Source organism: Ursus maritimus, unplaced genomic scaffold (assembly GCF_017311325.1).
Source record: "Ursus maritimus isolate PB19 unplaced genomic scaffold, ASM1731132v1 scaffold_10, whole genome shotgun sequence".
NCBI classification, from domain to species: domain Eukaryota; kingdom Metazoa; phylum Chordata; class Mammalia; order Carnivora; family Ursidae; genus Ursus; species Ursus maritimus.
The window spans coordinates 79289591-79304226 of NW_024423344.1; the positions used below are offsets into that span (position 1 = coordinate 79289591).

At 62.9% G+C, this 14636-nt stretch overlaps 1 protein-coding gene across 1 annotated transcript in view; it reads right to left on the reverse strand.

The window, feature by feature from the left end:
• The window catches only part of GAS6 (growth arrest specific 6), a 37584-nt gene that overhangs the window by 4851 nt on the left and 18097 nt on the right, over window positions 1-14636 (reverse strand). Inside the window, exons 5-13 of the mRNA XM_040624962.1 lie at window positions 13601-13723; window positions 12805-12927; window positions 9459-9581; window positions 8232-8353; window positions 7699-7817; window positions 7155-7344; window positions 5407-5571; window positions 4171-4339; window positions 800-972 (exon numbers count right to left, since the gene is read on the reverse strand). Of these exons, the coding sequence (XP_040480896.1) occupies window positions 800-972; window positions 4171-4339; window positions 5407-5571; window positions 7155-7344; window positions 7699-7817; window positions 8232-8353; window positions 9459-9581; window positions 12805-12927; window positions 13601-13723 (1307 nt within the window). The remainder of the gene's footprint in view (window positions 1-799; window positions 973-4170; window positions 4340-5406; window positions 5572-7154; window positions 7345-7698; window positions 7818-8231; window positions 8354-9458; window positions 9582-12804; window positions 12928-13600; window positions 13724-14636) is intronic.

Genomic DNA, 14636 nt, shown 5'->3' on the forward strand with positions numbered 1-14636 from the left:
GGACAGACACACAGCCTGACAGCATGGGACAGACACGCAGCACAGGACAGACACACAGCCCGACAGCACAGGACAGACAGTGTGATAGCAGGGCACGGACACAGCGTCGTTCGCTCTCCGTGCCCCGGGAGGGTCGGCAGCGCCCTGTGGGATTTCTGCTGCTTGTCTGCAGCTGGGGCAGGTCCAGACAGTGTGTGGACCGGTGCTTGGTGGCGGGGGGGTCTGCTGCGGCCCTGCTACTGCCCTGTCTGGGCTGCCTAGCGCTGGATGGGCTGGCGGGGAAGGCTGGCTCCAAGCGCAAGCACCCTCCCGGTCAGCCAGGTCCACCCACTCTGGACAGAGGTGAGCGGATGGAAGCTCCTTCCTCTGCCCCTTGGTTGTTCCCACACAGCGGTGGTCAACCTGGGTGGGTGTGAAGGGCCGGCTGGACACGGGGCAGCTGCACTCAGGGCTTGGCCTGCATCACCCCGGGGTTCGGGCCAGGCCTGCACATCGAGTGTGCAGGAAAAACCGGAAATTTGAATTTGTTAGTGAAGCGGTCTGACAACAGACGTGAGCGACTGACGCCCGTTGTTCCAAACCGCTACTGTCTGGCGGGAAGTCTCGGACCGTGTAACTGCTCCCAGGCCACGCCCACACGGCTCTGCCCCCAGGCTGCCGGGTGACCTCAGGTCCACAGTGTCCTCAGCCACGTGGCTGTTGGACTCGCGAGGGCCGTGCGGCGCTGGGGCAGAGCTCCCCGAGGCAGACTCTGGGGACCCGCCCAGGAGGGGAGGCCTGGGGCAGCGGCGAGTGGTACCTGCTTTTTGAGCTTCTTGGTGGAGTGGTAGTCAACCAGGGCCACGGAGAGGGCCACCACGTGGTCACCGCCCACCAGCGCGAGCAGCACCCCTGTGTCCGTGGCGGGGCGGATCCGAGCCACGACCTCTATCTGCCAGGTTGCTTCCGTGCCGACGTCCGGGGATGTCCGAGCTGCAATGAGGGCGGCACATCAGAAGGCGATCCAGGCGGGGCAGGCCGCGGTGAGTGGGGGTGGCAGCCCTCGGCCCCGCCTGGCTGCAGAGGCCCCGGGAGAACCAGGCCTGAGCGCTAGAGCCTGTCCCAGGGAGCTGACACTGGGGGACGCGTGGGCCCCCGTCCTTGCTGGCTGTCCCAGCGCCTGCCCCACCTGGTGCCCCTGGTGTGACCACCGGGCCACACAAGCCTGCGGGAGCAAAGGCAGGTGTGCCCCGTGGGCCGCGGTGCCCGTCCCTGGCATCCCCCCTTCCTCTTCCACAGGACACACTGGGGCACCCGGCCCTCGACCCCACTGCATCTCACCTGCGCCCTTCGGGCGGCTCGACAAAGTTGGACGTGCTTGGAAGACCTTAGAAGGCAAGCTGCAGGAGCGCCATTCTCAGACCTCACGGCTTCATGCCGCGGGCGCAGCACTGCTGCCATTCTACCGCCTCAATGGAGCAGCTCCTCATTTAGGCACTTTATGTATACATACGTGACGTAATGCGATATGATGTGGGAGCGTCCGAGGGAAAGATGTGTAGAATGTCCCTACGGATCTCGCGCGGAGAGTTCCAGAAAACACATTTCGGCAGAAAGGGCTGGATCGTGGTTCTCTGGGGCAAATACAAGCACATTTCCTCCATACACTTGAATCGTCTGCTGACAGCAACGCTCGAAGACTCCCTCTGCCCCACAGCTTGGGCCTCAGAGACCATCAACATCCTGACGAAGGAGCCCGTTGGGGCTGGTGATGCCGGAGCAGGGCTGCGTCCGTTGGAGCTCAGACACCCTTGCTGCAGGTGGGTTGGCGCCGAGATGAACCATGACCTGGGTTCCTGGCACTTTCCACCAGACTGCAAGCACCCTGAATCATCTGCGGGTCCCCCGACCCTGAGTGGGGTCTGCTACAGTCCATTCCTGATAATTGTCCGCTCAATTGAATGCACGTAGAACTGGAAAAAGCAGCCAGAAAACCAAAAACAAAACCAAAGAAACCAGCGATCTTCTCTGTGGCCAAGGTTTGCCTTTATTTCCGACAGAGGAGAGGAGTGTTCCTGGCACTGAGTTTTCCCGTGATGGGACCAGGTGCACGGTGTGGTCGGAAGTGCTTCAAGGCGCCAGGGCCTCGGCTGTGCTGGGGGGGGGCCTCTCGGTGGGGAGTGGAGTCTCCCACCTCCAACTGCTGCTGGGTGCAGACCCTGTGACACCCCAATGAGGCTCTTCTGAGTTATAAAATGGTATCGTTGGAGGTGTATTAAAAATGCACAGGGTTCTGAATACCCTTTGGCCTTTGCTGTCATAGGACTGACCAAAGCCAGCCCACAGACACGTACGCAGACCGTGGTGTGCACAGTAAAGGGCCACGGCCACGGCGAATCCTGCCCAGGCCTGTGTTCCAGGACAGGAAGTGTGGATGATGCTTCGAGAAGAGGCCACACGTGTTTTACAGGATGAGATTTTATGTTAACGTTGTGGCGATGCTCTAGGTTTTCCTGCAAACCCATGAAGACTAAAGGACTAACACCTGTGTTGTACTGGGCGGCTCTTCTCTCAGAAATACCTTCAATGGCACAGTGATGCTTTTGACGATCAAAGCAAAGATAGAAGGGGGGGTGGCGGTCCCAGGTCTTGAGAGGACGGCCGTCTCAGGAAGGAAGGAGGAGCAGGCCCCATGTCCTCCGAGCTGGGGGGTCCACAGGTGCTGGAGGGGATGCGTGCAGTGGGGGCTGTGGCAGGGGGTGCTGTGGCCTCTGCCCTCTTGGCCAATGAGCCCAAGGAGAGGGAGTGTGGGTGCTTAATTTAACATCAGCAGCTCGCCATTTGGGAAGAGAGGGGCTGCAAGCACCACGTGGAGAGAGGCAGGGCAGAGCCAGAGATGGGAGCCTACCTGCACCAGGGCGTCGGCCAGAGGCGGGGGGCAGGGAGGCCCCTCAAGAGCCACCAGACAGGCTCTGGACGCGGGCTGCGTGGCAGGCACCTGGGCCACTGAACCCGCCAGAGACCCCGCATGGCCGTGCACCTGGGCATCTTCCTGGGCCAGGTACACGGCTCTCCTGGCTCTCCAGACAGAGTGACAATTATGGGCTCCAGCTCGTGAGTGCTCAGGAGACAGGGTTAATTTTAACCCTAACTACGGGAGAGAGTAGGGAGAACCCCTTGAGCCCAGAGTCAAACCACAGAACTGCTCAGCCGTCACCGCGGACACGTGCTGTTCACGCCGGCATCCAAGAGCCGCGTTCCCACAGCCTGGGGATTTGGAACATGAATTCATGCCACGTAAAGTTTATGTTTAAGTGACTGCTCCTTTATGAGCCGTTAGCATTATTAGTTTTTACCGTAAAGTGAATTTGATAATAAAAGAGACTTGTGTTTCCTGTTAAGAAAGGACAGGCCCTGCGTTCCAGAGGTGGGAGGGCCTCGGCCAGCCCCCTGCCCCCGCAGCTCTTCTCGCCGACAGCTGCGTGGCCAGACGTTTGCTGGGTGTGGGCTCAGGGCCGGGGGCCCTCGACTGCCTGCCCCACCTCCTGTCTGCTGTGCGTGGACGTCATGGGAACTTCAAGAAGGTCCGTTCCTGCAGGTTTGTCCTTTTTCTCCCGCATGGCCCTCGACGCCGGCCTGGCCAGACCCAGCTCTGCTGAGAGCCCCGGCTTCCTGACAGCACTGCAGGGCCGGCACCACGCCTACTCCTCCTGGACGGCCGTAGGCCTCCGGTCCTTCTCTCCCTGCAACACCGGAGCTCACTGGAGTCCGCGAGGCCGTCGTCTGCCGTCTCTGGACGCTGCCCCCCTGTCCACTGCTCACAAGGCTCTAGTGACTGCAACGTCAAGCACGTTCTCGACAGCTGCTCCGCCAGCTCGGACAAACCTAAGCCCATCTTGTCCGAGGACATCGGCAAGCACCCCTCAGATCCTTCACGTTCCGCCTGCCTACCCACCCAGCTGTCCCAGCAAGCGGGGAGGATGTCTGCTCCCGTCCGCCATTTCTTCCTCGCTGGCTCCCTGGAAACCCTGACTGGGAGCAGCCCCCTGAGCGGCGGCCCCAGGGCTGTGGGGTCATCAGCTCATCCCGGACACCGCTGTCCGAGGAAGCTGTTTCCTGCTGTGTCTGTTTGCGCCACGCCCTGCGTGAAAGCACGACCACGGCCATGCCCACGCTGGAGCCGAGACTTACTGTAATCCAGGCTGAAGAAGGCAAACCCGCTGCCGGGGTAGAAGGACCCCTTCTCCGTCACAGAGAAGCACTGCATCTTGGGGTTTGCTTTCACCGTCTCCTGGATGGTGGTGTCTTCACCGTTCAGCCAGTTCCAGCTCCTCATACAGCCGTCCAGACGGGGGTTTATCTGGAAGGACAGGAAATCCCAGTGGCTTCCTGGGACCACAAAGCCACGTAAAGGGCTCCCAGACACCATGATGGGAGGCCACGTGGCTGTTGCCACCCCCGTCAGAGGGACAGGATGCATGGCTCAGGCATGTGGCAATCTGCAAAATACACGAGTTCTACTGTGGAGACGAGCTCCTCGCTGGACAGAACGAGTCCTTGCGGGATACCCAGCACTCACGTGGGTCCTCGTCCCGAGCAAGGTAGGGATGTTGTGCAGCCTGTATGGACACCCCCCTTTTCTGACTGCATTGGGTTTGCCCACTCAGAGCAGAGTGCTGACCGTCCACTGTGGCTGTGGACGAGGGTGTGGACGAGGGTGCACGGTGGTGCCCGGTATGTCCAGAAACGTGAGTCTGGGGGCTGGGCAGCTTAATTCCAGCACGCCATGCCCTTGCTACGTGGTTTGGAGCAAACCGGATCCCCCCTGCCTGGATCTGTAAAACGAGGAGGTGTAAACAGCAGCCATGGGGCCCCCGCAATGGGGTCTGACACCCCAGGTCATGTGCAAGACGTCCTCCTCCACCCCTGCAGGGAGCACTGGGCCCACACCTCCCACCAGAGGACCCTCAACGTGCCCATGGCCCGTTTCTCCCATTTGTGTGGGAATCACCCTCACAGGGTGGAGGAGTCTGGCCCCCGCCACCCACATGCTGGGTGACAGGGATCCGGGGGTGGTGGGGCCGAGGCCAGGCAGGGCTGCGAGGGACCACTAGTACTGACCTCCCCGTCAGGCTTTCTCCCTGTGGAAATCCCGGCAGGGTTACCCACCCAAGTGATCTAGGGAATGTCCAAAAAAGTTCACTGTTCCTTTTGTTAAAGAATAACTTCGTTGTGCTTTACTCCACTGCAAAATAGGCATTTTTACTATCGCTTCAGAGGAAAACGCAAGCGAGTCTCACAGGGAGCCGTGGTGCGTCTGGGGAGCCGCTGCCTAAGCACGGCGAGCGCTAAACGTGGCATCTCGAGGCCACGCCTATCCTCCGCGGGAGCCTGGGCTCCGAGGCCGCGGCTAGCGACGGTACTCACGGGCTGGACCAGGTCTTTCTCCTTGAAGGGAATGCCTCCCACGGTAAGGTTCAGATGGTACAGCCCTCTGTCCAGCTGAAACAGATCCCCGGCCACCGCGATCTTCATAACGGCGTCCTTGTTCACCTTGATGACCAGATTCCGGTCCAGCTCCTCCACAGAGATCTGGAGAAGACCAGTGCTGTGAGGGGAGTGGCCTTCCAGAAGGAAGGCTCAGGGACCAACGTTCATCACCTGCACACCTCGCTCTCCCCTCAGCTAGCGCACCCCCTCCAGGCCCTGATGGGCCCCCAGCACTGGCTTCTCCTTCACCCCTCCTCCTCCAAGTGAAGCCCTGTGGGGCCACTTCTCTGGCCCCGTCCTGGGGCTTCTCTAAGCCCCGCCGGGAGCTGCTTCCACCTGACGTCACTGCCTCCCGCTTTCGTGCTCCGCTTCCCCTACGCGCTGGGGTGCCCCGCTGAAGGCAGGAGGAGGGCACGTTTCTGAACCCAGCAGGTAATTTGGTGCCTGGCACAGACCGGATGCTGCGTGGGCCTGTGGATTCACTCTAGAAGTTTGCACTTTTTCCTCCTTTCCGTGCAGGAGAATTAAAAAACCCATGTCTCCACGCTGTGTGTGTGTCCTCTCAACCCTCCAGAAGTCTATGACTTTCCTCTTTGGTTAACGTGGGGAACGTGGAGGTGCTCGGGTCAAAGTGTGGTCAAGAGGACACGGTGTCTGTGTTGGGGCCGTAGGAGAAGGAGGGGGTGGGGAGAGGGAGGATGGAGGGCTGCCTCTGAGCTGACCTCGCCCTGGGCGGCCGGTTCATGCCTCGGGTGGGCATCTGTGCCGACCGCAGGTCATGTGTCCCCAGCTTTCTCACCTGGGCACTGCCTCCAGCACCACCCGGGGCCCCTCCTGCTGCCCATGCAGAGCGCCTGCCCCTGACCCCGAGGGAGGCCGCGTCCCTCCGGCTCTACTGTGTTATCTGAGCTTTGCTGCTGGTGTCCCTCCCGCTGGTCTGGAAATACTTGTGTTTCAGGAGCCCAGGAAAGAAGGCAGTGGGCCTGACTCACAGGAGGGAAATTAGCAAACGTCCACATTATTCAGAATTTCCCATTTTATCTGAACGTCCAAAGAGAAAAAGAATGCTCTTCTCTCTCAAGTGCTTACTTCTAAAAGCCCATTTCCAACCAGGGGCCTCTGAACTTCTGGAAGGTTCCTGTGTGTCACAAGCTGCTGTGTTCTGGGCATTGGAGTGCAGGGCAGGGCAGGGGTCTCAGCAAGACCTACAGGTCAGGCTCTGGGTGGGCAGGGCGTTCTCCAGAAGGAGGCGCCTGCATGTGAGCATGCCTGGGTTTCTACAGGAAGGGCCCAGGCCCCAGGAGCCGGGTCCTGGGATGGCGCGGACGCACGGAGACAGGCGCCATGCCCAGACCTCAGCCCAGGGGCCCCAGCCTCAGCGCCATGGACATTCTGAACTGGACAGTTTTCTGCGGTGGGGCATCCTGTGTGCTCCAGGGTGACCAGCAGCCCCCACAGCTCTTGGCAGCTGTGACCAACAGAAATGTTTTGGGACACAGCCCCGTGTCACTGGGGGAGTGGCCCTGCTGAGACCGCAGCTCTTGCCCCATCAGTCGCGAACTTCCCGGGAGCAGGGGCCTGAGCGGGGTCCACTAACTGCGTGCAAACACACAAGCAAATGCCGGGCCCTTCTCCAGGAGCCCCCGACACCGGTCCACCTGGGGGGCAGTGGTGGCCACACTCACTGTCTGCCACATGCCGTGGTTGATGACGGGCCCGCTGCTGGTGACGCGGCCAACGCCGAGGTAGCGGAGCTGCAGTTCCAGCCGGCCAGCCCGCAGGCCCAGCACGATCCAGGCGCTGTCTTGATGGCCTCCAGCAAAGAAGAGGACACCTTCGGGGTCAAAGGTCCTGAAGTCGAATTCCGCGACCAGCCTGAGTGCCAACACGAGAAACAAACAGGTGAGACACCGGCTGGCAGCTCGCGGACTCCTGCCCCAGGAGACCCAGACCAGCAGGGGCAGAGAAACAGGTACGCGGGAAGCCCGGGACTCTTTCCTGGAAGCCAGAAGCAGCACCCCGCAGTGGCGGGCACCCCACGCGGGCACCCATGCTGAGCCGGAGGTCCAGAGCTGGAGCTGTGCTGCCGTTGCTGGGCAGGGACTGGTCCGACTGCCAGGACCGCTGGGGCATGGCCGGGGGGTCTGCGGTCCCAGGGAGCATCAGGCCAGCGTCCGTCCGGCTCCCGTCTGCTCTGCTCTGCTCTGCTCTGCGTAAGCCGCCTCTCACCTGGTGGGCTGCAGCCTCTTGAAGCGCAGTCTGATCACCGGCGTCCCGCTGAACATGCGGCCCAGGTACAAGGACTTCATGCTTTTGGCCATGTTGAAAGGCACGCAGGGCAGGATATCCTGTGGAACGGGAGTGAGGGGTGTCAGGTGGGGTGTACCCGGGCTCAGCCCCTCCTAGTCCCACAGGGTCTACGTGGACGCAGTTGAGCCCTCCCTCCGCCGCTGTGCTGGCCAGGCTCTGACCACAACCCAGAGAGTCTGTTACAGCCCGGAGACCCGCAGGTGCGAGCCGAGCGCTGGTCGGCCGGCCGGAGTCAGGAGGCTCTGTGCACGTGTCCTGGAGCCTGATCACGAGGACAGGGAGGGCAACGTGGGCTCTGGGCTCAGGCCACCTGGTCGGCTGTGGGTAGGGAGCCGCCCTCAAGATTTCATGCGTGGGACAGGCACGCCTCCCGTCCCGTCACCGGCCCCACAGACACCAGGCCTTCTCGCGGCACCGTCTTCCTGAGAGGGTGGCTGCCCTGAGGACATTACCTCGCAGGTGTTCATGTCCGGGGAAAGCTTGAGGCCTCCACGTCCGTCACAGTGGCAAGTGTAGCCCCCCGGGGAGTTGACGCAAGTCTGCTCACAGCGCCCCTCCACACACTCGTCCACGTCTGCCACCACAAGGGAGACGGGCAAACTTCACCACGTGCAGCGCCCACACCATCTCTCCGATCACGCTCGTGGCAAGCTCGCCGTGAAACTGAGCTCCAGAGCATGTGACTCAGGAGGCACCCACCCCAGGGCCCACCCTGCACTCCCCCAGCTCTGCGGCCACATGCAGGGCTGCTCGGCGGTCTCCTCCTCTGCTTCTGGTTGGGTTGGAGGAACAAGCTCCCAAGTCAGTGCACAAACCATGTCTACGCGGTGCTTGGCTTGAGGGTCTGAAGGGTCTAGTGCTGTTGGCAGGTGTCCCTGGGGCTGCTTCAGGGGCCCAGGGACACCCTGCAGGGAGATGGAGGAGGGTGTGGAGTGTGTGGAGGCTGCGGCCACCCCACCTCCCTCTTGGAAGGGAAGGGCAGGAAGACTGGTAAGAGAACATGCCCTCTTGGTGCCCCCCGGACACGGGGTGCTCGTCAGCTGTCTCCAAACACAGCAGGTTGACCTGAGGGTTGGCGGGAGGTCCATCTGCCACAGCGGCACAGGGGCCCCTTCTCTTCAAATCTTTACTGTGTCCGCAGCAGTTTGGAGAAGGTGCCTCATCGCATGAAGAGGCACCTGGGGATGCATGTGTGTACGGTATGCACACATGGGTGATGTGTGTGCACATGTGTGGGCATGCACATACATGTACATGAGCTCATGTGTGTCCACAGGTGTGTGCACGTGCATGTGTGTGCTACCCGCGCACGTGACGTGTGCATGGATGCGTGCACGTGCACACACGTGTTCGCAAGTGCGAGTGTGCACACGCATGTGTTACCACGTGTGTGACATGTACATGTGGTGTGTGCACATGGATGTGTACACGAGCACACGTGTTCACAGGTGTGAGTGTGCACGTGCATGTGTTACCCACGTGTGTAACATGTACATGGATGTGTGCACAAGCACACATGTTCGCAGCTGTGCGCACGTGTGTGTTATCCACGTGTGTGACATGAGCATGTGCTGTGTGTGCATGGGTGCGTACACGAGCACACGCGTGTCCACAGGTGTGAGTGCGGCATATGGTGTGCGTGCGCGTGCCGGTGCCCGTGGGCAGCAGTGCAGGGGTACCTTGGCAGGTCTTCTCCTGGGAGCTGAACGCATAACCCTCGTCACAGAGGCAGGAATAGGAGCCTGGCAGGTTCCTGCAGCGTGCCTCCCCGCAGGCATCTCCATTTGCACACTCGTCCACATCTGCAAGAGAAAGCAGAGCCCTTGACCAGGGCTGTCTCCCCAGTCGCCACGGTCACAGAGGTGCTGCAGTGTGAGCCCCTGACTTGGGCAGCGCTTAGCGCAGCTCCTGGGCTGACTAGGGCCTCCTCCGCTCCTTCCGTCCTCTGCTCTGCAGCCCCAGGCTCAGGCTTGGGGGGTGTGAGGGGCATTTCTGACCGGGGTCCCAGGTGACAAGGTTGATCTCAGACCACTGGACAGGGCCGTGCTTGTCCAGGGCTGAGCACTGGAGCACAGGAAGGTGAAGGAGGAACCCCCGGGGGCCTTCCAAATGGAGGTGCCCCCTGTGTCCCTGGAGCCCCATGCGATCGCTCCCTGGGCTCCACCTCCACTGCACCCCCACACCCGGTCTCTCCGATGGGGATCAAACGCCACAGTAGCGGTCAATCACCGAGGCTCTTCTGAGGCTCCAACCACAAGCCCCAAACCTCTGCAGTTAAAGACCCATTTCCTCCAGGGACAGGAGTATTTATAAAATGCAATTATTACTTCAAAAAACATGGATTCTTCAGACGGCGACCCAACACCTGCTCACGGAGCCTCACAACTAACCCTAACTCGTTACAAGGGCATCTTACCAGCACACACGGACTTTCACACGTGAAAACCATAAAATGTTACTGCCTGGCCATAGGAAAAAGCCAGGGCAACAACCCGTGTCCCCCCAGAGGCAGTGTGCAACGCCACTGGGTTCACTTATCCGTCCGCCCCGTGTGAACACCGCTGACCCTGTACCTCAGCCCCAGAGCCAGGCTGAGCCAGCCCCACGTCCAGGAGCTCGGGAACCTCGCTCCCGTCAGCAGGTGGGGCACGGGGTCCAGACCGGCACTGGCCACACCAGGGGGGACACCGTCCTTCTGGGCAGGCACCGCGCTCACACTTGGGCTGCAGGACATGAGCCGCCCCGCACAAAGGATGCCTCGTGAGCGTCAAGCTCTCTGATCACAGCCCGCGAGGCGCTACGGCGGCAGCAGGGACACCCTCGGCCTCCGCCAGCCTCTGCGGCTCCGCAGCTCACCAAAGCCCCTGCAGCGCTTGTGATGGCGGAGAGGCTGTGGCGGGAGGGCCCGAGAGCCCGCGCTTCCCCAATCCCCGGGCGCGGCAGGATGGCCTGCGTCAGCACCAGGGAGGCCTCCCGTCCTTGCCTTGTTCCACCAAGGCCGCCCCCTCCCCACAGGAAACAGCACACAAAGCTCTGGACCCCCCTTGCTCACGTAGCCCCATGCCACCCTGTCTCCCACACCGGCCATCAGCCGCGGCCACGGAGCAACCGTCCGAGGGCCTCCATGACCCCAGCCTCTTTGCCCTTCCACCCTGCATCCTGCCAGCACGTCGCCCACTGAAGACGCTGCTGACCGTTCGTCACAGAGCATGGTGACCGGGAGAGCCGATGTGGCAGACAGGGCACTGGCACGGGGCACAGAGAGCCTGGACCCAATCCTACTGTGTGCACTGCGGCCAAGAGGCCCTTGGCCCCCAAACAGGCCCTGTTCCCTGTCTCCCCCCAACCCCGGGCCCTCATCTGCTCTCCTCCGAGAAGAGGGCCCCAGCCGGTCCACCTGCCTGCCATGTGCATGGAGATCCCTCCTCCCAGCCAAGGAGAGATGATGGGGAGGCCCGAGCCCCTAGTCTCAGGATGCTGGGGGGCTGTAGACATGGGGTGCAGTGACCCCACTCCCTCCTTCCCAGCATCTCAGGGTCTGATCGAGGAGGACAAAGTGGGAAGTCCAGGCTCTTCTGCACCACGGTGACAAGGTCCTCATGCCCCACAGCCTCCCTTGGCTGGGTCTGGGGTCCCAAGGTCCCCAAAGAAATAGGTGACGGTCAAGAGAAAGGGTGTGTGTGAGCAGGTATCAGCAGGCAAACCCTGAAAGCTGGCAGCGGAGGTGGGGCACCTGCCATCATGCTCATCGTGAATCAATCACGCTATGGAGAGCACCTCTCGGCCTGCTGGACCGGCAGGTGCAGAACCCCACCCCGTTGTCCTGCACGCAGTGCTGGGGGAAGGGCACCGAGGTGCAGGGGACCCCTCAGGCTGTCTCACACATCACAGATTCGGTGAGCAGGTGGGAAGTAGACTCCTGTCACTCAGGGGCTTCCGAGGAGGCTAGAGCAGGACTTCCCGTGGGCACTTGGCACCACCGGCTGGTGGCCCCAAGAACTCTGCTGGCAGCCACAGGCGCCCCACATGCAAACCATGGGCTGCAGAGAACAGGGAGGGGATCGGATGCCTCTGGGCGCGGTGTTCAGTACATGCACCCAATATGGGGTGCCCTCGGCGGCTCTCAAAGATGCCCCTTCCTCCGGCCATGGCCGCACAGGCTCTGGCCTCGGTGACGGCCGGCAGCTCTGGGAAAGGGGCTCCTCATCCTGTCCAACTCAGAGCTTCACCCGTGGTCCCAGCCACTGCACGACCCTTGCTCCCTCAGCACCTCTGTCCTACCCCCAGGTGGCGGGTAGCCCTGAAGAAAGGTCCCAGATTCTCAGGGACACACCAGTGGTGCATGTCAGCAGGTCTGTGTCGGAGGGCGGGGAGGGAGGCAGAGAGCCCCCGGTAAAGTGGGCTGCCCCTCTGTTGCCTCCCGGCCGGCCATAGCTTAAAGACGTTCTGGGGTGGTCAGGGCATGGGGCCTCGGGGGTCCCCAGACGGAAGAAGGGGTGTGGGGCCTTCTGCCTAGTTCAGCGGCCATCTGCCAGAGGGAAGCGGGCGGCGGCGCCCTGGGGAAGCAAGTTGGGTGAGTGTGGACAGGCGCCCAGGCAGCCACCGCTGGGTCAGAGGAAGCCCCTGCACTGCCGCCTCAGCCCCACGGTGCGGGGCTCCGTCCGAGGCTCCGTCCTGGGCGCGGGTCACACAGACGTGTGCAGCGGCCTCCCCTTCCTGGGGGACGGGGGAGGTCTCGTCAGCTGGGCTGGCCGGTCCACAGATCCAGTGAATCATCCTGTGTCGAGCGCTGGGGCAGCTCCCGGGGCTGCTGACATGCCCGGACATGTGCTCTGCAGGGCGCCCCTCCACCCTCTTCCCGCCCCTCCAGCGCCCGCGGCCTCTCGCAGAGGCATGGATGTGACTGCCAAATTCAGCAATCTGGCCATCGGGCTGACTCTGGCAATTTGGCAACTGCACAAACAAAACGGGGGCAGAGTGGGGGGGGGCAGGGAGGCAAGGGAGAGGCTCGCGGCCGGGCGTTACCTTGGCAGGTTCTGCCGTCGGGGGAGAGCGCGTAGCCGCTGTGGCAGGCACAGTGAAAGCTGCCAGGCTTGTTGGAGCATATGTGGTTGCAGCCCCCGTTCTGCTGGCCACACTCGTTGACATCTGGGCACAGGACACGGAGAGACTGGGGAGTGCCCACAGGGCGCGCGCCGTGGGCCCAAGGGCAGAGGGAGACACCGCTACGCTGTGGGCGGTGACGGTCCATGGTGCCCGCTCCGCGGCGGCCAGTGTGCACGGGAGGAGAGCGAGTGCTGACGGACGACGGATCTGGCCGGACTCGGCTTGGCCAAGCCCCACACACGGGGCCCCCCCCGCCCCGAGGCGGCCGGCACCACAGTGAACCAGGTCCTGGGGCATTTTTCCTGATCCCCACCCCCCCACTGCAGACAGGGAGGCTGGCTGTGAAACTCATCCCCACAGGCTGAGCCCCCGGGGGGGCCCTATGGCGGCTCCTACGTTCCAGTTCTGCCTGAGCCAGGCCGCCTCCAGCACCCGACGTGTCTCCAGCTGGACAGCACCCAGTGCTTGGAGGCGGAAGCAGCGCCTTCCCACACTAAGTAATCCTGCTCTCGGGGACTGGAGGGGCCGGGGGTGTGCCTCCCCCTCCTGTCCCTCTGCCCCTGAGCCACCAGCCTGGACAGCCTGGGGTTCCTGCCTCAGCTGGAACAGGGCCCCTGTGTCCCCGGGGGTGTGGATGGCTGGCAACAGAGGGATGGGCCACAGCCACTCCCCCAGGACCCCCCCTCCTGCTCCCACAGCTGCTGGGCCCCCTCACCTCTGTCACAGAGCCGTCCGCCCCAGCCGGCCCTGCACTGGCAGTAGAAGTTGCCCATAAGATCTTGGCAGACGTGGGTCCCCACCTTGTCGCAGGGGTTCGGGGAACACTGGTCAGGCAGGTCTGCATCAAAAGAAGGGAGCAAACAGTCGGCTGGGAGGGAGCAGCTCAGGGGCGAGCACAATGAGGCGGCCCAGGCTGCCTCCTCCGGGCAGGAGGGCGGTCGTGGAACAGGCTGGCCAGACCCTCGCCCAGTTCCAGGAAATCCAAGTCAGCTCGGAGAGAGTGGTCACCTGCCCATCGGGCCAGGCGCAGCGGAGGAGAGGACTGGGCCTGCCCAGGCCCCACACGCTCTGACCTCCCAGGGAGCAGACCCACAGACCCCCCGCTAACCCGAGGGGTCGCATGAGGAACACGCCCCCACCTTCCCAGGCCAGGCGCCCTGTCCACTCAAACCCTACCATTGACCTCCGCCAACACCCACCCCGGCCAGGGCTTGGCCGCTGCAGGAGCACCCCCACCCCTGTCACTGGATGGGGGGCTGCCCTGGCCCTTCCAGAGAGGGGCGCCAGCTGGCTTGCTCTGACCCGCTTGCTCGGGGTCGGTGTACCCGGCCCAGAGGGTCAATCACTGAACAACTTCCACCTGCTTCAGGGACTATGGATGAGACTGTCACGTGGAGCGCCTGCCGGGGCTCGGTGTGTGAAGAGCTTCTCACGGGCCGCCGAGGCTCCAGCTCCCAGGGACCATCGCTGACCACAGAGGCTGAGGCCGAGCCCCACCCACGGGCAGCGGCACGCTCCAGGGTGCTGGCGGAGGGCAGCAGGGCTCCGAGAATCCTCTGCCGGGCTAGGGCCGCGCCCGGTGGGCCTGGCAGGGAGGGACGCCTCTGTCCCAGGGCCGCTCAGCCGGAAGCCACAGGGGCAGAGAACCCCAGGCCGGCCGGGCGGAGGAGCGACAGGTCACAGGGAGAGGGCCAGCCCTGAGGCTCCGCAGCTCACCCCCCCCCCCCCCCCCCCCCCCCCCCCCCCCCCCC